Source organism: Tachysurus vachellii, chromosome 26 (assembly GCF_030014155.1).
Source record: "Tachysurus vachellii isolate PV-2020 chromosome 26, HZAU_Pvac_v1, whole genome shotgun sequence".
In the NCBI taxonomy this organism is placed as follows: domain Eukaryota; kingdom Metazoa; phylum Chordata; class Actinopteri; order Siluriformes; family Bagridae; genus Tachysurus; species Tachysurus vachellii.
The window spans coordinates 14,263,013-14,284,040 of NC_083485.1; the positions used below are offsets into that span (position 1 = coordinate 14,263,013).

At 40.9% G+C, this 21,028-nt stretch overlaps 3 protein-coding genes across 4 annotated transcripts; all 3 read right to left on the reverse strand.

Moving 5' to 3' along the window:
• Window positions 1-3,311: 3,311 nt before the first annotated feature.
• On the reverse strand, window positions 3,312-9,583 carry LOC132841310 (uncharacterized). The gene is made up of 4 exons (XM_060863604.1): window positions 9,306-9,583; window positions 6,359-6,538; window positions 5,269-5,430; window positions 3,312-4,165 (listed from the first exon to the last, which is right to left on the reverse strand). The coding sequence occupies exons 2-4, from the start codon at window positions 6,534-6,536 to the stop codon at window positions 3,849-3,851; spliced, it is 657 nt and encodes a 218-aa protein (XP_060719587.1). The 5' UTR covers window positions 6,537-6,538; window positions 9,306-9,583; the 3' UTR covers window positions 3,312-3,848.
• A 951-nt stretch (window positions 9,584-10,534) lies between these two features.
• ddrgk1 (DDRGK domain containing 1) lies at window positions 10,535-13,828 on the reverse strand. 2 transcript variants are annotated; one of them, XM_060862806.1, is made up of 9 exons: window positions 13,674-13,828; window positions 12,833-12,982; window positions 12,596-12,738; window positions 11,950-12,051; window positions 11,621-11,743; window positions 11,494-11,532; window positions 11,342-11,398; window positions 11,061-11,109; window positions 10,535-10,923 (listed from the first exon to the last, which is right to left on the reverse strand). In XM_060862806.1, exons 1-9 carry the CDS (start codon window positions 13,759-13,761, stop codon window positions 10,763-10,765), a joined length of 912 nt encoding a protein of 303 aa, XP_060718789.1. In that variant the 5' UTR covers window positions 13,762-13,828; the 3' UTR covers window positions 10,535-10,762. The 2 variants fall into 2 exon arrangements, with proteins under 2 accessions (XP_060718789.1, XP_060718788.1); XM_060862805.1 differs by having other exon boundaries at window positions 12,833-12,985.
• Window positions 13,829-14,469: 641 nt separating this feature from the next.
• Window positions 14,470-20,673, reverse strand: haus4 (HAUS augmin-like complex, subunit 4). The gene is made up of 10 exons (XM_060862902.1): window positions 20,575-20,673; window positions 20,271-20,331; window positions 18,623-18,762; window positions 18,151-18,282; window positions 17,454-17,594; window positions 17,205-17,301; window positions 16,862-17,007; window positions 16,189-16,319; window positions 15,918-15,986; window positions 14,470-15,131 (listed from the first exon to the last, which is right to left on the reverse strand). Exons 2-10 carry the CDS (start codon window positions 20,323-20,325, stop codon window positions 14,957-14,959), a joined length of 1,086 nt encoding a protein of 361 aa, XP_060718885.1. The 5' UTR covers window positions 20,326-20,331; window positions 20,575-20,673; the 3' UTR covers window positions 14,470-14,956.
• Window positions 20,674-21,028: the final 355 nt, after the last annotated feature.

Sequence of the window (21,028 nt, forward strand, 5' to 3'; positions counted from 1 at the left end):
CGGGAAGCGTGTTTCAACATGTAGCTAACGTTCTGAACGTCGTCATGAACGCTAATGATCGTTTGTCCCCGGGTTTCTTGACGATCCTTTATATTTCACATATATCTCAGACGGCAAAAAAATGTGACGAAGCTGCAACCCCAATACTGATTTTGCCCTGAAAATACTTTTCTGTCTAGACTTGAGAGAATAATCTCTCCCTGAGACAACGAGCACTTGGGTCTCAATTCAGTGGGAGATCTGTTAGTCCAATCTTGCATCATTCTCGTGAATTTTATCACAATAATAAATGTTTTTCTCTAATTGATTTATAGTAAGATTTATACACATACAACTCTGCATACCAACTGAGAATGTACAGAAGCCTTTTTTATGTTACACAGAAACACAGTGAAATTCTTTCTTCACATATATCAACTTTGGAGGTTGGGGTCAGAGCACAAGGTTAGCCGTGATACAGCGCCCCTGGAGCAGAGAGAGTTAAAGGTGGGGTCTCTGTTGTTTGAAAGCCAATGTTGACATTTGAAATCACGAAAACAAACACGCCCCTAACCCAAATGGGTCCCAGCCCTGTTTTGATAGCTCCGCCCCACACATACACCAGACAAGTATAACCCAAGTATAACCCAGACAAGTATTATGGCGGAACCTGTTGGGGCAGCTGACCGAGGGGATATTTATATCAATAAATGAACACAATGAGTAATACTATGGTAATACAAATGTGTTTTTGTAGTACTGTGTGTTGTACCGTGAAAGGTTTATCTCCGTTTCACGCAGAAGACGTTCAGTTCTCTCCAGTGCTGGAAAGCTGATCCTATATTAACACGTGTCCTACTTCTTGCCTTATCGTAAGCCTTTCTTCGCTTTCTTTCTTTGTTTTTATCCTCCATGTCAATGTTAAAACCGCTTTCTGCTAATGTCACACATGCGCACTGAACACTCTCTCCGCCCATATTGACAAGACACGCCCCTTTCTGCTCATTGGCTACACGTTAGTTTTGTTTGGCGGCCCGACTCGGTTTTCTGAAGCATTACTCAAACAATGGAGACCCCACCTTTAAGGGCCCAACAGTGGCTGCTTGGCAGTGCTGGGGCTTGAACCCTGATCCTCCAATCAAAATCCCAGAGCCTTAACCACTTGAGCCACAACAGCCTCCATTGTATCTGATATAAATACGTAACAATGTGAATCTACCGTTTTGGTTTGTCAGTTACGGTAATACATGGACGTTATCTCAGGCATCTTTAGACACGTCTGTATGAACACCGGGTTTCACCAACAGTTATTTGAGTCCTTTATAATCACTATAGAACCTACACATCATACACACCTTACACACGAGCTGTCCTGTTATTGTAATGTGTAACAAATCTTAACCCTTCAAAATCAGCACTATCCGGATAATGTGGGTCATTCCGCACATTCTGAAAGAAACAAAATCACTAGCTCGATCATAGTGAGTGTTTTCAGTACAGAATCCTTTCTAATTTCTTGTTTGTTTGTTTATCGTCTTATTAAATTCACGAGAAAGGAAAAGCTGCTATAACCTATGTGATAACACGAACCGACTTTCCTCGCAGACGTTCAGCAACAATAACACTAACTCTAAATTATTATAAATAGGACATGTCATTCATATTAAAAGAAAAAAAATGTAACTGCTGACAAACTGGTGTAGTCGTAAGAAGGATAAAACCTCCCGAGACATGCTTTCAATGGAAAATAATCAACGACAGATGGTACCGATAACTTTGCTTTGAGTCATGTTACCTCTCATCACACCATCACTGATTATTCTCCAATTAATCTTCTATGGTACTTCTATAAAACATCATTAGGTTTCATCATTTCCATGTTCTTTGGTCTCTGAGAAAAGAGTAGTAAGTAATTTTTCATAAATCTATGAGATTAACTCCCTTAGAAAGATTGACTCATTAATAGTTACATGTCAGAGCTGCTGAATTCTGGATTCTGATTGGCCAGAAGGTGTTGATTGAATTTCTGAACGCTCAATATTGTTGCAATAGGTAATGGATTCACAGGTGGATCGTTTTCTAAGACTTTTATTGAACGTTTATGGAAGAGTCAGTGGTTTGTAAAAGGTAAAATATACAGCTGTGGTTTTAAGTTCTCAGATGTGGAGAATCTGTAACACAGAGGGCTTTTCGCTTTGGAGTTTATCAGTAACATGGCAAGTCTTATTACATGAGAGAGAGAGAGAGAGAGAGAGAGAGAGAGAGAGAGAGAGAGAGAGGGGCAGAGAGAGAGAGAGAGAGAGAGAGGGGCAGAGAGAGAGAGAGAGAGAGAGAGAGAGAGAGAGAGAGAGAGAGAGAGAGAGAGAGAGAGAGAGAGAGAGAGAGAGAGTCGAGAGAGAGAGAGAGAGAGAGAGAGAGAGCGAGAGGGGCAGAGAGAGAGAGAGAGAGAGAGAGAGAGAGAGAGAGAGAGGGCAGAGAGAGAGAGAGAGAGAGAGAGAGAGAGGGGCAGAGAGAGAGAGAGAGAGAGAGAGAGAGAGAGAGAGAGAGAGAGAGAGAGAGAGAGAGAGGGGCAGAGAGAGAGAGAGAGAGAGAGAGAGAGAGAGAGAGAGAGAGAGAGAGGGGCAGAGAGAGAGAGAGAGAGAGAGAGAGAGAGAGAGAGAGAGAGAGAGGGGCAGAGAGAGAGAGAGAGAGAGAGAGAGAGAGAGAGAGGGGCAGAGAGAGAGAGAGAGAGAGAGAGAGAGGGGCAGAGAGAGAGAGAGAGAGAGAGAGAGAGAGAGAGAGAGAGAGAGAGAGAGAGAGAGAGAGAGAGAGGGGCAGAGAGAGAGAGAGAGAGAGAGAGAGAGAGAGAGAGAGAGAGAGAGAGAGGGAGAGAGAGAGAGAGAGAGAGAGAGAGAGAGAGAGAGAGAGAGAGAGAGAGGCAGAGAGAGAGAGAGAGAGAGAGAGAGAGAGAGATACAGAGACAGAGAGAGAGAGAGAGAGAGAGAGAGAGAGATACAGAGACAGAGAGTGAGAGAAAGAGAAAGAGGGATACAGAGAGAGAGAGAGAGAGAGAGAGAGAGGCAGAGAGAGAGAGAGAGAGAGAGAGAGAGAGGCAGAGAGAGAGAGGCAGAGAGAGAGAGAGAGAGAGAGAGAGGCAGAGAGAGAGAGAGAGCGAGAGAGAGAGAGAGAGAGAGAGAGAGAGAGAGAGAGAGAGAGAGAGAGAGAGAGAGAGAGAGAGAGAGAGGGAGGCAGAGAGAGAGAGAGTGAGACAAAGAGAGAGAGAGAGAGGCAGAGAGAGAGAGAGAGAGAGAGAGAGAGAGAGAGAGGCAGAGAGAGAGAGGCAGAGAGAGAGAGAGAGAGAGAGAGAGAGAGAGAGAGAGAGAGAGAGAGAGAGAGAGAGAGAGAGAGAGAGAGAGAGAGAGAGAGAGAGAGAGGCTAAGAGTGGTAAAAGAAACTAATCTGTTTTTGAGACTCTTCAGTTCCACAGCATTAAATTTATATAAACTTTATATCATTTTTAAGTTAATAAAGTAATACTTACATAAACTTCAGGACAAGCTGTTACAGGAAAACAACTCAGAGGATAACAGTTACTTTGCCTCACTAATTCATTTCCCATAACAGCAAACCCATCAGATTTTTTTGCTTACAACATAAACTGATTAAAGTCAGATTATGTGATGGTTTGTTCTGATTTTTCTGGTTTATCAGTAAAATGACCTCATTTAAATAGGTGTAAAAAGGTCCTGGTTATTCTTCGTTAAAAACAACAATAATAATCAAAAACATAACATAGTGCACAGACTTTCAGTAACTGAACATTTTCAGCAGTTAACTTTGTGTTCTTTATCCACTAGAACAAAGCACACGGTCTGATATGCGAAGTCTAATCAGTCGTCCCACTCGTCTGAGTCAGGTCCCGGGTCAGCGATGAGACACTGTCTCTCTTGGTCCTCACACTCCGCCGATTCGAACTGAGGTGGAACGACAGACCCTGGAGGACAGCGACAGCTGAAGATAGCAGCCACAACGGAGAAGAAGAGAGCCAGGATCTCAATGTAAAAACTCTCCCCAGGCGCAGTGATCAGTCTGCTGGCTGGAGCCGAGGCTGTTTTCCAAACCCAGCCCACTCTCCCTTTCTGCACGTTCTGCTGGATCACCCAGAGACACATCCCACTCACGGCCAGGACCGCCGCGCACATCACGGCTGGAAACAGACGCAAGACAGACTCGTGAGTGTAATGACAAACAGAAGTGAATGAGAAGTTTTAAAAACCCACTGCACACCAAGACACCAAGTGCTTTATTTGTTTATACCCTGACCAAACAGAATAGTCATTTCTGATGGGTTGCCATGTGTGCATTAAATACCTAAATCAGACATAGGAGAGACTTGAATACGTTTAAATCCTGGCATTCTGGCACAATAACCCGCTGTACAGCCATTTGTTGAGCTTTTGTTTTTCTCACTCACTCACTCATCTTCTACCGCTTATCCGAACTACCTTCGGGTCACGGGGAGCCTGTGCCTATCTCAGGCATCATCGGGCATCAAGGCAGGATACACCCTGGACGGAGTGCCAACCCATCACAGGGCACACACACACTCTCTCATTCACTCATCGTAATCACACACTACGGACAATTTTCCAGAGATGCCAATCAACCTACCATGCATGTCTTTGGACCGGGGGAGGAAACCGGAGTACCCGGAGGAAACCCCCGAGGCACGGGGAGAACATGCAAACTCCACACACACAAGGCGGTTGCGGGAATCGAACCCCCAACCCTGGAGGTGTGAGGCGAACGTGCTAACCACTAAGCCACCGTGCCCCCAGCTTTTGTTTTTAATACTGAGTATTTATATTCATCGTAGTTTGATCTTCTAGACAGGGGACCAACCGGACAGGCCGCATTTGATTCGTTTACCTTCTAACACCAAAAGAAAGAGGAAGAGAAAGTGGTGTGGTTCAAGAGGAATCATGCCATCCTGTTCTTAGAAAATAAATCACGTCTGGGATGGTTTTGGGATTTGACTGCATCACACCACCCTGATTGTTTCCCTATGACAGCATGTCCTGAACGCAGGACATGGTCAATTTTGCATTTTTCAAGTTAGAAATATTTTTATTTATGGAATCAGTGAGCAAGTCAGCACAGAGCACTCTGAGCATGTTTGGTGACAATATTCATCCATCCTTAAAGCCTGCTATGTAACAGACTCGTAACTGATGCTGACGCCCGACCCTTCAATCCAGATTTTACAGACGTCCTCATAAAAGGCCTGCAGCCTCCAAATAAAATAAGCACCTGTGGAGATGTGAAGTGACACGACCAGCCTGGGGCGAGTGAACCCGTTTCCGAGGAAATCCACTAAGAAGGAGGAGCTGGAGAGAAGAACGGCGATGTAGCACAGAGCAGCGAGTGTGTAGAGCAAATCCATGCCCAGTCCATGCATTCCACCTAAAGGAGCTGAAACAACAGCGACAAAAATATACTACTACAACTACTGTACATACTGAGCTTTCATTACGTCAAACTGGATCTGGTTCTGTTTCCTGGTAAAAAAATCACTTACACAATTTCCTGCTTCCTGGATGTATTTTTGGTCTCTAAGAAACCAGACACTTGATAGTGAGACTGTTAATCAATATTCTTCTATAATTGAACACTAGTATTTAAGGTATTGAAAGGATGTGTAGTATGGGCAAATTGTCAACAGGAGTCCTGTGATTAAAAACAGGAAACTGTTGGGAAAAAAGCGTTTCCAAAATGGCTGCCCTTAGCTATAAGCTCAATAAGTCATCAAGAAGTGGCATCACCATAAACCTGGATGCAATTTAAGACAGATATCTATATATAGCATTTTCCCTTATTCTCCACTAACACTATTTCCATGTCTTCTGATTAAAACATATTAATTTCAACATTCATTCATTCATTCATTTCCTACCGCTTATCCTAACTACCTCGGGTCACGGGGAGCCTGTGCCTATCTCAGGCGTCATCGGGCATCTAGGCAGGATACACTCTGGACGGAGTGCCAACCCATCACAGGGCACACACACACTCTCATTCACTTACACTATCACACACTAGGGACAATTTTCCAGAGATGCCAATCAACCTACCATGCATGTCTTTGGATCGGGGGAGGAAACCGGAGTACCCGGAGGAAACCCCCGAGGCACGGGGAGAACATGCAAACTCCACACACACAAGGCGGAGGCGGGAATCGAACCCCCAACCCTGGAGGTGTGAGGCGAACGTGCTAACCACTAAGCCACCGTGACCCCTTTCATTACAACATTCCATACAAAATTCTAAATTTTGTGCTAAAACTAATATGACACTAATTACACCAAATACACAACGAAATGAAGAAAAGTGTGTGTGGTACCGGTGTCGGAGAGGTTCTGTGCAGCGTGTAGTGTAAAAGCCACTCCGTAAATGAGCTGGTTCGTGTCTGTACTGTTCTGCACCTGGATCCAGTTGGGGTCGGCGATGGAGGTGCAGAGGGACACCAGCGTGAAGCACTGACACACAGAGGCTGGGGATAAACTCATCGTCAGTGGCATAACTGCAAAAAAAAATACCCCAGAAGAATGGAGAAGTTCATGTGTATTGCTTAAATGAGGAAAATGTTGTATATGAAACATGTAAGCATTTTTAAATCCTAGTCTGGGACAAGAAGGAATCGCCTGTTTACTCGATACTCTTCTGTAATGATTGACCCATTAAGAGCGGTTTCACCTGATACTCAGTAACTGAGTCGTCGTGAAAACTCTAACTAAAGTTTTACAACACTTAAGACAGAGAGGAGAATTTCATTGGAAGAGCAGTAAACTTTTAATTCATTTTTCAACACTCAACAAATGGTAATGATAATAAAGTTGTTGTTGTTTTTACTTAATTCCTTAAGTTATATCTCATTATAGATATAACAATTACAAGACTATATCAGAATCAGAGTCAGAATCTGAATCAGGTTTATTGGCCAAGTGTGTTGACACACACAAGGAATTTGGTTCCAGCCGTTTGTGACTCTCAAAAGTACAGACATAAATAACACAATACTATACAAACTATACAAGACGATGCGGACGATGAGATACAACATAAAGACGTTATGTCGTTCTTTTGAGGTATTATCTTGTTATACCATAATAAGTTGTTATCCTATTGTTAATTACATTCTCATAATTTCTAGTTAATATCTTGCTCTTTTGAATAACAATGAAAAAAAATATAGTAGTAATAGAAAATGCAGCGTTAGTAGAATTTTACTGGAATGACTGATGATTCATTTTCCTTGTGTATTTTATGTTTTTCTAGAAATTCCTTGCATTAACCTATTCCAACCAGAGGGGTCGCCAAATCCCAAAACTACTTCTCCATATGTTCAGATTAAGCATTGCTCCACCGTGTACTGCACATCAACTCTGTAATAAATGTTAAACTTCAAACAGTCATTATCCCATAAAGTCAACTATACACATTGTAAATTCTGCTTAAAATATATTTGAGTAAACAGTGATTTAAAAAGTACTGCTGAATATATCTGATCGATATAAGTCAATGTTTAGGTGATTTGTTCGGCTTTCTAGATGTTGTACAGCGTGTTCACTGCCCAGTTTAGCTTACACAGTTATTACTCCATTATTACTCCGATTTTGAAATAATCTACAGCCAATAACATTTTGTTTTCTACCAAATAATCATAACTAATTTCATTAAACAAAGGCAAAGTTAGGCTGTCAGACAGCATGTCATCGATCTACAGGAACATTTCTATTGTTAGACAGACAGACAGACAGACAGACAGACAGATACAACTTTATTGTCATTGTGTAGTACAGCTACACAGCAACGAAATGCAGTTTGGCATCAACCAGAAGTGCAAAGATTAGCAATTGTGTAAACAGACAAGTGCAGATAAATATGTAGCACATGTACCGCATGTAATATATAGGTATAAATGTAAACATATGTACAGTGAATACATATAAAGGCTATAGCAGTGCAGAGATGTGTGGACATTGTTGAAAAGTACAAGTAAATGGTTCTATGAATGTGAAATATTAGGCACAATGTACAGTAATAACATTCTTAACATCATCATGTTTAGTCATCCTAAACATCCGCAAGTGACATCACTGAAGACCCGGATGCTGTTTAACTGGAAAGACTGAAAAAATATAGGGGTTTATGGAGCGTACTGTCGCTTATTTCCTTCATAAAAGGAGAAAACTTTTCCACCGCCTAATTTTTTTGGGCTAGTTTCAGGTCTTTTCAGGGTGGGAAAGTCAGCTGACTTAAAAGATGCCTGACTGTATGCTGGATGACTGAATGATGTCGAATCCCACCTGCCTATTACGGTATTAATAAAGAATGTCTCTAGGTAGTAACCTATAGCATGATGTGTGTCATTTTGTAGAAACCCCTGTACATCTCTTCATTCATGCAAATATCTAATCATGAAGCAGCAGCTCAGTGAAATAATAAATGAACGAATGCATGAGTCAAAGGGTCAGTAAATATTAAGAGACCCCAGAGATTTTGACCATGGCATTGTTGTTAGTGCCAAATTTTCAGGGATTTTCACAGATAACTTAGACTTCTTCACAATAGAGAATGTCGTGGGTGACAGTAGTTCTGTGTGTGGACATAAAGTTGTTAATGAACGAGGTCAAAGAAGAATAAACAGATCGTTCATACTGACAGGACAGGTACGGTAACTCAAATAAACACACGTTACACGTACAGTTGTGAACAGAAAAGCATCTCCAAACTCCTAGTGTTACCCAGTGTGAGAATGGTGTTCCTAATCATTTGCCTGACGTGACAATGTGTCATGTGTTATTCCTGTAAACACTTGTAGATAAGAGTTGTGGACATACCATAAATAAATAAATAAATAAATAAATAAATAAACAAACAAACAAACCAACCACAGCTCAGGTTTTTTTTTTTTTTAACCAGAGAGAATCATCTGAACCAACATTCATTTCTTTTCGTGTGTGCAGTTGTTAATTATTTACTTTTTTTTTTTTTACCATCGTGATATTTTAACATGGAGAGGCTACAAATTAAATCAGACAAATCACAGATCACAAGGTTATTATTTAAAACTGATACACTGATCTAGGATCTGTGACAAGATCCTTAGAATAATCTGATGTGATCCTGGATCCACTCTGATAATCAAGTGGATCTATTTTTTTTTTTTTTTTTCTTTTTTAAATCATAATAAATAAAAAAAAATAAAGGTTTTTTTTTTTTTTTAAACAAGTCCATGGTTTTAAACCACACAAATATAACAGAATGAATACTAGATTCTCACTCACCTGCACAACGGTGTGATATTTTATCTCCTCTTTTTCCACATCACCAGAAAAATCTATATTTAATGAGACAGATTATTGTCTGTTTGTGTGTCCTAGTGATCTGACAGCTTGATGTTATCTTTAAAACATATCCATTATCTATCCAAATGGAACCCAAGGCATGTGACATAACGCAAAAAAACGTAAATTGCACATATAATGGAAGAAAAACAAATAAATTAAAACACAAATAAACTCCTTTCCGCGTTGAAACAAAACTGGCGTCCCTTTTTTTTTTTTTTTTTGGTCACACACTCAGAGGTTTCATCCTCAATCGTGTTTTTTGGAACTTGAGTGCACTGCACGGTTTGTATTATTATTGTTCACTATGTAGTGAGCTTATATAGGGTGTAAGAGCACCGTTTGGGACACAAACTCATTGCGTACGATGACGTTGATTCAAGGAAAAGGCGGTTAGAGACACAGCGACGCCTTGTGGACGAACTCATGAACAGCAAGCAAAAGTAAGAAAGAGAAAAAAAAAGATAAAATGCATGAATAAATAAATGAATACATCAGCTGATAGGTTGAGTCAAATACGGTGCTTTTGAACGTAAAATTCCACCAAATGTTGTCATTTTTTTGCTTTTTGATCATTATAATATCAAGATTATTTATTAAATAGTCATTACTATGTAGCATTGATATTATATCATGATTGCACACCTGTTTTATTCCACCAGTTATTGCACTGCATTCACATTTACTGTAATATACACTCACTATCCAGTTTATTAATAACAACCACCCGGTTATCCAGTCAGTCGATCATATGGAAGCAGCACGATGAATTAAATCATGCAGATATACAGTAGGACAAGAGCTTCAGTTAATGCTCACATCAGAGGCATCGGAACAGGGAAACGTGATGATCTCTAACTTTTTGTAGACAACAGACCATCACAATCACATGTTCTTTGTACATCCGATTCCAGATTTAGGGACAAAATCAGAAAAGGGACAATCCCAAAATACAGAAAAGGGACAATCCCAGTATTCACTTTATATATTGGATACGATTTAAAAGAACTAATCTCGAGGAACATTTTATTTCAGAGAAAATTAAAATGCTATTTAAAAAGGTCCATAAGTCCTCGGACACCAACTCTACATTAAACATGTTTAGTGTATATAAAAATAAATAAATTAATTAAGAAATTAATAAAAAGATTACTCATTAAACCAGCAAACATTGTTCAGTCCAGTTTTATTAAGGAAAAAGAAATAGTATGGCTGGCACAAATGTTATCAGTATAGTCCGAGATGCTGCCCAGTGTTTTTTAACACTGATGATTTTTTGTGTGTGTGTGTGTGTGTGTGTGTGTGTGTGTATGTGTGTGTAATTATATATATATATATATATATATATATATATATATATATATATGATGTGTGTGTGTGTGTGTGTATGTGTGTATTCAGGACGTTGTCTGAATCTCAGAACTCAGGTTGATGAGCATGTTACTGGCTTGCACGAGTTCAGATATGGAGACTCTTCCTCTCTGTTTGATAAACTGGGCCACGGCGTTCATCTCCTCCGGTGTGATAAAGATAAACTTCCCTCTGTCGTCAATCACTCCTGCAGACCCAGAGGACCACCGGCACGATTTAGATTCGTTGGTTTGGGGACGAGGAGGAAAAATAATTTTTAGTTTCTTAATATTTATTTTTTTTATCATTATTTTCTTTACAGAATTTAATTCTAAGCTTACAAACCTGTAACTGAACCGTCTGCTATCAGGTCCTGCAGTCTGTTGATGGCATCCTACAACAAACAGAAAAGCCACACATATATAGTTGTTTTGCAGTTGTATGTAGTTTAGCATTTATCTAATAACTGAGAAACTACAATCAAGTGCAAAAGAGGGGAAAAAAAAAACCCTACGTGTCATGAGACTAAACTGTGAAAATCTTTTTAATTGTAAGTATTGAATTGATTGTGCTTGAACAATAACAAACAGGAAAGTCAACAAAAGTCTGCGTTTTCTTATACGTACCTGAGTGCGCATTTCAAAATGCGACGCCAAGTCCTCTAACAGCACCACTTTAGTGTCCTGCAAAAACATCATCATTAAAACAGTTGAACAGAACAGTAAGAAACAAAGTAATAAATAAAACATGGTAAAATTGATGAGAAAGAGTTCTGTACCTTCACATACTGGATAAACTCTTGAAGCAAGTTGCGAGACTGAAAGAAAAAGAGCAGAAAATTTTAATCTTCGAATAGAAGATGAAGCAAAGTGTGAAATGAGTATTAAAGCAGAATGAAAAAGCACCTCCTGTTCTGTCAGCTCCTCTGCTTCACCCTGCTCCTCGACAATAAAGGACGCTTTCAGTCTCTGATACTCCTCTTCCTCTTTCCTCTCCTGTTCCTCTTTAGCATGACGCTGCTCTTCCTCCTAACAGACCGATGGGGCAAAAAAACCCCACACGTGTCAAACAAGAAAAGATAAAAGCTATTCTAGTCCAAGTTATATCTCTAGTGAAATAGATGAACCTAAAGATTTGCCTTATGTGAAATTATCCACTGAATCTAAATTCTAAAGTTTAATGACTATTGAAAATGCACAAATAAAGCTCTGAATAAATGACGCATCACACTGACCTCTTTCTGTTCCTTCAACCTCTCTTTCTCTTCTTCTTTCTTTCTCTCCTGCTCTCTCAGCTCCTGTATGCGCTTCCTCTCCTCTCGCTCCTCCATCTCCGCCTGCCGTAGACACAAACACACGTGAACGTGGCACCTTATTAGCAAAAAAGGGCCAGCAAAGCAGGACTTCTTTCACACTGGAGGTTCACGTTGTGTTTTGGGTTCGACTTTTTGACTATTTAAGACCTGTAATACAAATGTGATACTAAAGTGGAAAAGAATTTGATACACACTTAAAATGCAAACATGAATCTGATGCATTTGGGTCAAATTTCACTGATTCATTATAACAATGAAGAAATTTTTTTCTTCAAGTTGGATACGAGTCAACGAGCCAAATATTGGAGCTGAGGTAAAGATCTCAGTCAAAGAAATGACCCAAAGAGCCAAGTATTACTTTAAAGCCGAGTTGAGGAGCTGGTTCGAAGAGATGATTCAAAGAGCCAATTCAGAAATGACACAAATATTAGAGCCAAATTAAAGAGATGACTCAACAAGCCCACTCAATCAGACAAGTATTAGAGGAAAGTAAAATTTTGTAGTTTAAGAGAGTCACTTGCCAGTGCAAGCACTGGGTAATACAGGGATGTCCAAGATCTCCCACCTCTCTCTGCGCTCTCCTGGCTTGCTTTTCCTCCAGCTTCCTCTGCTTCTTTGCGCCCACCTTCCCTGTAGCCTGAGGTCTCTCTTCAGCCTGGGGTCTTTCATCCTCCTCCTCCTCCTCATCTACCTCTACAGCAATGTTTTCTGAAAAAAAAAACCCAGCAAAAAAATAACAAAAACACACAATATAGAATGGGAAATTGTTAATATAAAGGGTGTCCTTGAAAGTGAAATGTACCAATCTCTACAGCGTCTCGCTGTGCACGTCTCTGTGCCACCATCCTGTCAAGGCCTCGGCGACGGCGTGGCATTCCCACCCCACGATCCTCTGCCATACGAGGTGGTGCTGCAACCCGTGCAATGACATTCTGATGGTCTTCATGGTCAGCTACTGAGAGACAAACAAGAGGAATGTGTCAATTATATTCACATAACATAATGGATAAAAATCCAGTACATCCCAATATTAAGACTGAAGAACGAGTTGCCTTTGAGTGAATGAATGCAGGAAACAGCTACAAGATGAAAGAAATATACATTAAAGTCATCTTGCACTACAAACGTTAATCATAGAGCCGATTCTTTCGACTCCCGAGTGGCTCATGAATACCTACAGGACATCAACAAGCAGCAATGCCCTGATTCTACCTTTACTCTACATCACTGTTAATACATTTTAAAGTAATAGAATAATGGCATTATAAACACCTACAAAATTAACAACACTCAAACGAATTATCGGTCAAACGCAAAAGAGCCGATTCATACTCAGCAATTCGATTCAGTAAACCGACTCAAGCGCATACCACCTACAAAAGCAGATTCAGTGAACCGACTCCTTCGCAAACGACTCACGACTATTATCAATTAGCTGACGTGGACTTACTACAAAGTGCATATTCTTGTGAATATTCCTGCTAATCTGGCGTTAAAAGAAAACAGAAGAAACAGACAGAATGTCGGAAACTCTCGTCTTTTTAAACAAACTCACAACGTAAACATACTGACAGCTAAGTTAGCTTTAGCATTAGCATCCTGTATTAACCTGCCAGGATTTCTTTAGCGAGGTTTACTCTCACCTTCCGCTGTACGTGAACGGATTTTCACGGCGAATATGATGAGAACAACTAAAATAGCTGCTGCTACGAGATAAATAACGACATCCATTGTAGCTTAAATACAGTACATAGCCGTAATAGACAAGTGCAATAGGCTTATGCTTGTGTTCATCTGGTGTAAAGCGCCACCCAGCGGCTTGGAGGTGCCATGTCTTTTAATAAGTCAGTATAATATTTAAAAATGTAAAAGTTCTCACTCATCTTCTACCGCTTATCCGAACTACCTCGGGTCACGGGGAGCCTGTGCCTATCTCAGGCGTCATTGGGCATCAAGGCAGGATACACCCTGGACGGAGTGCCAACCCATCACAGGGCGCACGAACACACACTCTCATTCACTCACGCAATCACACACTACAGACAATTTTCCAGAGATGCCAATCAACCTACCATGCATGTCTTTGGACCGGGGGAGGAAACTGGAGTACCCGGAGGAAACCCCCGAGGCACGGGGAGAACATGCAAACTCCACACACACAAGGTGGAGGTGGGAATCGAACCCCCAACCCTGGAGGTGTGAGGCGAACGTGCTAACCACTAAGCCACCGTGCCCCCAAATGTAAAAGTCATTATCAATATTAATTATATTACCAATAAAATCATTTTTTGTTTAGAAGTTATATGGAAATGCTTTAACTTTCCTATATATTTTCCACCCATATGTTCATTTTCTTCAAGTTGCAAATCCTAATAATCTGTTTACGGTCATTAAAACGGTCTTTTAATAATAATAATTAGACTTTTAATCATCCCGGGAAGTGCATTTTCTGCTATGTAAATGTTTACAACTGTACACACAAACTAAAAAAAACATGATCTACACAGGTACAACAAATAGGAATAAACATACAAAGTAAGATCAAATGACAAAAGTATAAGATGTTTAACGTTAACACTTTTTAAAAAAAAAAATGCTGGGAAATGTTTGATCCGTTGATTTGGTGGAACAAAATTCAGTGTTGTTATTTCACTATAAACTCATCTATATAGTTATATACCAAATCTAATATACCCCTTAACGCAGAATGGATTAGAATGAAGTTTAATCAGATTTACTGATCATTTAAAAATGTTCTCCAAATGGCATTTTTATAACAAGCCGTAATGATGCGACAAGCTTTTAAGTACATGGAAAAGACAGTCATATGCAAATTAACAAATGTGTATCTTATTGTGATGAAGTCCGGGATTTCCGAACACCAGCTCTAATTGGTACTGGCGCCACTTGCTCTTGCTGTGATGGTTCAGGTTGTAAATTCTTTTAGTGCCCAGGATTTTGTCGTGACCTCCTGCCGCAGTCTGGAATATTCCTCTGCCAGGACTTCAAACTCTCTGCCGTAGATCTCGAAGGACGCCAGTCTGGACTCCAGTGACTGTTTCTTCACCTGGCATGCCTTCAGCTCAGCACTCAGCTTCTCCCTGACACAAGATGAAAAGAAATGAAGGAAAAGATAAGCAAAAGAAAAATTTTAAATTTAAAAAAAAAAAAAAAAAAAAAAATTATTTCATAAAAGGTTTTACTTATTTTGGGAGGAAAGGGAAAAAGAAAGAAGCAAGATGAACCAGTGTTAATGTATTTATTGATAAAGACTTCAAAGCACTTTTGTACGTCGCTCTGGATAACGCCATAAATGTAATGTATAGATATAAAGGGACCGCCTCCGCCTTGTGTGTGTGGAGTTTGCATGTTCTCCCCGTGCCTCGGGGGTTTCCTCCGGGTACTTCGGTTTCCTCCCCCGGTCCAAAGACATGCATGGTAGGTTGATTGGCATCTCTGGAAAATTGTCCGTAGTGTGTGATTGTGTGAGTGAATGAGAGTGTGTGTGTGTGCCCTGCGATGGGTTGGCACTCCGTCCAGGGTGTATCCTGCCTTGATGCCCGATGACGCCCAAGATAGGCACAGGCTCCCCGTGACCCGAGGTAGTTTGGATAAATGGTAGAAAGTGAGTGAGTGAGATATAAAGGGGGAAAAAAAAAAAACAAATAGAATGTGAAACAGGATGAAAAAATTAAGACAAAGCAAAAAGGAAATTAGCAACAAAGAAAGTAAGATAAATGGAAAGTAAAAAGGAAGAAAAGAAAATGTAAGGAAAAATAGAAACGAGAGTAAAAAGGATGCAAAAGAAACAAGCAAAAAGAAATAATAGGGAATGAAAACGGCAGAGCAAGACGGTTTCTGTGGAAAGAAAGATGAAATTTACTGACGTGATTTTCTGATGCGCTGCTATTTTATCTCGTGTGTAAGAGTCGAGCTGAACCTCGAGCATCTCGGCCCTGTAGATATGACATAATGACATGAGTGCCAGGTTTAATACATCAGGTTACACACCCCACACACACCCCACACACACCCCACACACACCCCACACACACCCCACACACACCCCACACACACCCCACACACACCCCACACATTGGCTTTAATAATTTTTTTTTTCCAAAAAAAAAAATAAATAAAATAAATAAAAAAAAATACCTAATTTTCTGAATTCCAATCTCACATTTGGCCTCAAAGTATTCTATCTTCTTCCTGTCGAGTTCTTTCTGCACTTTGAGTCGGAGGTCAAGGACGAGGGTCTGGAGGAGCTGCATGCATTCCAGTAATTCCTGTCAGAGCACAAAAATACCATAAACAACACCTCAGTCTGTTATGTGTGTAAGACAAAGTTATAATCAACAGTGTCATAGAGATCTAACAATCTCTGAACCGTTATTAACAAAAAACAAAACTCGACCCATAGAGTAAATGAAGCCAAGCCAGTTCAAAGGGAGTTTGTCAAATCTATAAAAGATGAATCTGAGAGACAATTAGAGAGAGGCGGCTCATACAGAACAAACTCTGAGTCGACTCAGAATTCCAAGAAGCCGATTAAGAGAGTGACCACTCATTAAGAAGTGACTCAGAATAAGAAGAAGAAAGATCAGGCGAGCCGACTTACAGAGTCGACTCAGTGATCAGCCGAGCTAATTTACAACGTGCCGACTCATTGATCAGGCGAGCCGATCCACAACGTGCCGACTCATCGATCAGGTGGGCCGATTCACAATGTGCCGACTCATTGATCAGGCGAGCCAAATCGTTTAGAGTCGCCTTGGATAAGACAAACTGACTCCAAAAGTGAGCCTGACTCCACTCTCCACTGACTCACAGAAAGGTAAGAGTGAGTTTGGCTCTGCAGCAGCGTGCTGTTCTCTCGATTCTTCTCAGCCAGACTCTCTGCTCTGCCACGCTCGCTCTCCAGCAGTCCTGGCAGCTTCGACAGTTTCACACACCTGAGACCCTCGCTTTCATTCTCTGAAACAGAAAACAGAAAAAAAGAAAAAGCCAGTTTTAGATTAATTATCGTTGTTGTTATCATCACTGATGCTGTACAAGGGCACAGCTCTAACCCCATTTTCCTTCCCGAGTCAGAGCATCTGGGGGGAAAAAAAGCAATGGATTGTAGTGTACAGTGTGTAGTTTGTAATAATAATTCCTAGAAAGCTGTTTACCCCACTCAGGCTGATAGTAAGAGAGGAAGTTAAAGAGTTTCTTCTTGAGGTGCTTCTGCAGTTCTGTCGGTAGTCTCTGTTTCATCTGCAACACATCCTGTTGGGAGAAAAGTAAACAAATGTTTCTCATTAAAAACGTAAAACTTTTGAGTCATACTTTTTTTAAACACACTTTTTTATGGCACTACATAATTTCGTTCCTACAACAAACACAACAGAGTAAGATGAAGATGTGGGATAGAAGTCTACCTGCTGTGGAGGCAGCTGACTCAGCACTTTCTCAGCAGACAACCCCAGGACGAGAGGTAGATCCTGGCCAACGGTGCTGCTCGGGTCCAGCTGCCGGACACACCGAGCCACCAACAAACACCGCTCCAGCGTGACATAGAACTGAAACAATTACACAACTGAATCAGTTTACACACAAATGAAACCGTGTGACGACTACGGTTGTCATTTTGTATCCATGTATCATCGGTGACAGGATTCACTAAGACAGGATTCATTAAACAACAACAGTGATGTAAACAGAACTCAGAGCTTTGTTAAACATGGGTGCTAAAAGTCTAGTAATGATGTTTTTTTCACTCCGCTCGTCCTCTTAGTGTGACGCTGCCTCGTCACACCTTTAACCTATAATAAAACGTTTCTGTCATGAAGGGTGTGGCCTTCTGAATGTACTGCGCTGAGCTGTACAGAAGTGATCTGTTAAACAGCGTTCTCCATCAACATCATCAAATCCCCCACTGAAGAAAAAAAATTTGTAAGAACTATGAACCCTGATGCCATAAAAAAAATAAAAATAAAAAAAATAAAAAAAGGACACTAGCGGTTGTTTTTTCCCCCCTTTAATTTCTCACCTGTCCAAACTCGTTATTAGAACCTGACTATAAAGATAAGAGCCGATACGGCCCAACATCCGCTACACGCGGTCACTGTGCCGTACCGTGTCCTCGGCTGCCGCCGCAGTGGAGTGGTGCTTGCCGAAGTGATGTTGCTGCACCATCTCTTGCAGGAGTCTGTGTATGCTTTCCAAACGGAGCCATCCCAACCTCTGCGACCGGAGCTCCTTCTCTGCCTACACAGAAATTATACTGACCTCAATACAGAGAATCTCACTGTATCTGTAAGTATCATCACATTCATCAGGTTTTATTCAAATGAATTTTTTCGTACCCAAGAACTGCTGCTATAATTGTAAAGACTGTCTTGTGCTCATACCAGAATCTGCTCACTCTCTCAACATTTCATCATGGTCATCTTGGGCTTGTTTTATGTCTATATCCAAATTTCAAGCTGCTTTTTGACAATATCTATTTTTTAAAGTACCATACAAATAACTCAAGTCCAACATTACCGGTTATATTTTCCCTAAATAAAAGTATGTGACTTGTTTAATACAAGTGGAGCAGAACTACCTTTTCCAGCTCTTTTCTCAAGGGTAACGTCAAGCCGGTGCGATCCACATGCTGTGACAGCGTGGCCAGGAGCTTGCAGAACAGAGGGTTCTGGATCAGATCATCCTCGGTTAGATGACACAGCGGGAATGCGGACAGAACTGAAGGAGAGAAATAAGCATTGAGGGTTTGACTTCTTTGACAGTTTCTATAAAGACAAATACATCAGTAAAAGGTAAACAATGCTGTATGGTCAAAAGTTTGTGGACACTTGACTATGGGAAGTGTGTGGGAAAGAACCACATACAGGTGTACGCCAATCTTTGTCCAAACAGTATAGTCAAATGTCAAAGGTTTACTGAAACTGTGATTATATACAGTTTATATTGTATATAAAGAGCTGACAACAGATTTGGTTAGGTGATGGTGATGATGATGATGATGATGATGATGTGGTGGTGATGATGATGATGTGGTGGTGATGATGATGTGGTGGTGGTGATAATGATGATGATGATGTGGTGGTGATGATGATGATGATGATGATGTGGTGGTGATGATGATGATGATGTGGTGGTGATGATGATGTGGTGGTGATGATGATGATGATGATGATGAGGTGGTGGTGGTGGTGGTGATGATGATGAGGTGGTGGTGGTGGTGATGATGATGATGATGAGGTGGTGGTGGTGGTGGTGGTGATGATGATGATGATGATGATGTGGTGGTGATGATGATGATGATGAGGTGGTGATGATGATGTGGTGGTGATGATGATGTGGTGGTGATGATGATGATGATGATGTGGTGGTGATGATGATGATGATGATGTGGTGGTGATGATGATGATGATGATGTGGTGGTGATGATGATGATGATGATGTGGTGGTGATGATGATGATGATGATGTGGTGGTGATGATGATGATGATGTGGTGGTGATGATGATGATGATGATGTGGTGGTGATGATGATGATGATGATGTGGTGGTGATGATGATGATGATGATGTGGTGGTGATGATGATGATGATGATGTGGTGGTGATGATGATGATGATGATGTGGTGGTGATGATGATGATGATGTGGTGGTGGTGGTGATGATGATGTGGTGATGATGATGTGGTGGTGGTGGTGATGATGATGATGTGGTGGTGGTGGTGGTGATGATGATGATGATGTGGTGGTGGTGGTGGTGATGATGATGATGATGTGGTGGTGGTGGTGGTGATGATGATGATGATTATGATGTGGTGGCGATGATTATGATGTGGTGGCGATGATTATGATGTGGTGGCGATGATTATGATGTGGTGGTGGTGGTGATGATGATGTGGTGGTGGTGGTGATGATGATGATGTGGTGGTGGTGGTGATGATGATGATGTGGTGGTGGTGGTGGTGATGATGATGATTATGATGTGGTGGCGATGATTATGATGTGGTGGCGATGATTATGATGTGGTGGCGATGATTATGATGTGGTGGTGGTGGTAGTGATGATGATGATGATGATGGTATGGTGAGGTGATGGTGATGTTAAGTTAATGGTGATGTGATTAGATGTGATGGTGATGTATAGTGATGGTGATGTGATGGTGAGTTGATGTGATGCTGATGTGATGTAAGGGTGAAGTGATGGTGCGATGTGATGGTGTTTGTGATGTGAACCTTGTTGATGCAGACTGTCTCCTTTACCCACAGATGACTCTGGACACTGCAGCATCACAACCTGTACAGCAGAAGACGACAAATAAACAAAGACAGAGACAATAAAAGCCCCAAACTGCAGTAAACCGATATAAGTGCAGTAAACAGAGAAGGCTGTGACGTGTAGCCTGGACCTGAGCTAACAAGCTAATGCTTCTTAAAAGTAACACAATAACCGAACTAGCCTAAAACTTCAGTCTAAAATCCTTTAGTAGTTATTAAGAAAGGTAAACTAAAGTCTTCGGAGATTAGTTAGACAACTTACAACTGTTTTTCTTCACCAGAACTTTCTTTTATTCGTATTTACCGCCAGCAACAAAAAAGCTTCCGCATCCGAGATAAGCGCCATATAGCGGCTTCTTCTGTATACTGCCACCTCCTGGACTGGAGTGTAGGTTCTACAAGCATGTCTGACTTTTTTATGCATAAAAAACAACTCTTTATTTCTGATACACACTGGAAAGCAATTTTTTTTCTCACTCACTTTTTCCTAACCACTTTATCCTCAGCAGGTTCACTGCAGGTTCTCAGAGCCTATGCCAGGGTATAACCTTGGTTTGCTCATCACAGGACACCAGATACACACTTACTCATTCAGCATAGGGGTTCATTTACTTCAATCAGTCCACCTACTTCCATGTTTTTGGGAGGTGGGAGAAAACCGGAGAACCCAGAGGAAACCCAAGAGCTCATGATCGATCTCGAGACCAGGGAGGTGT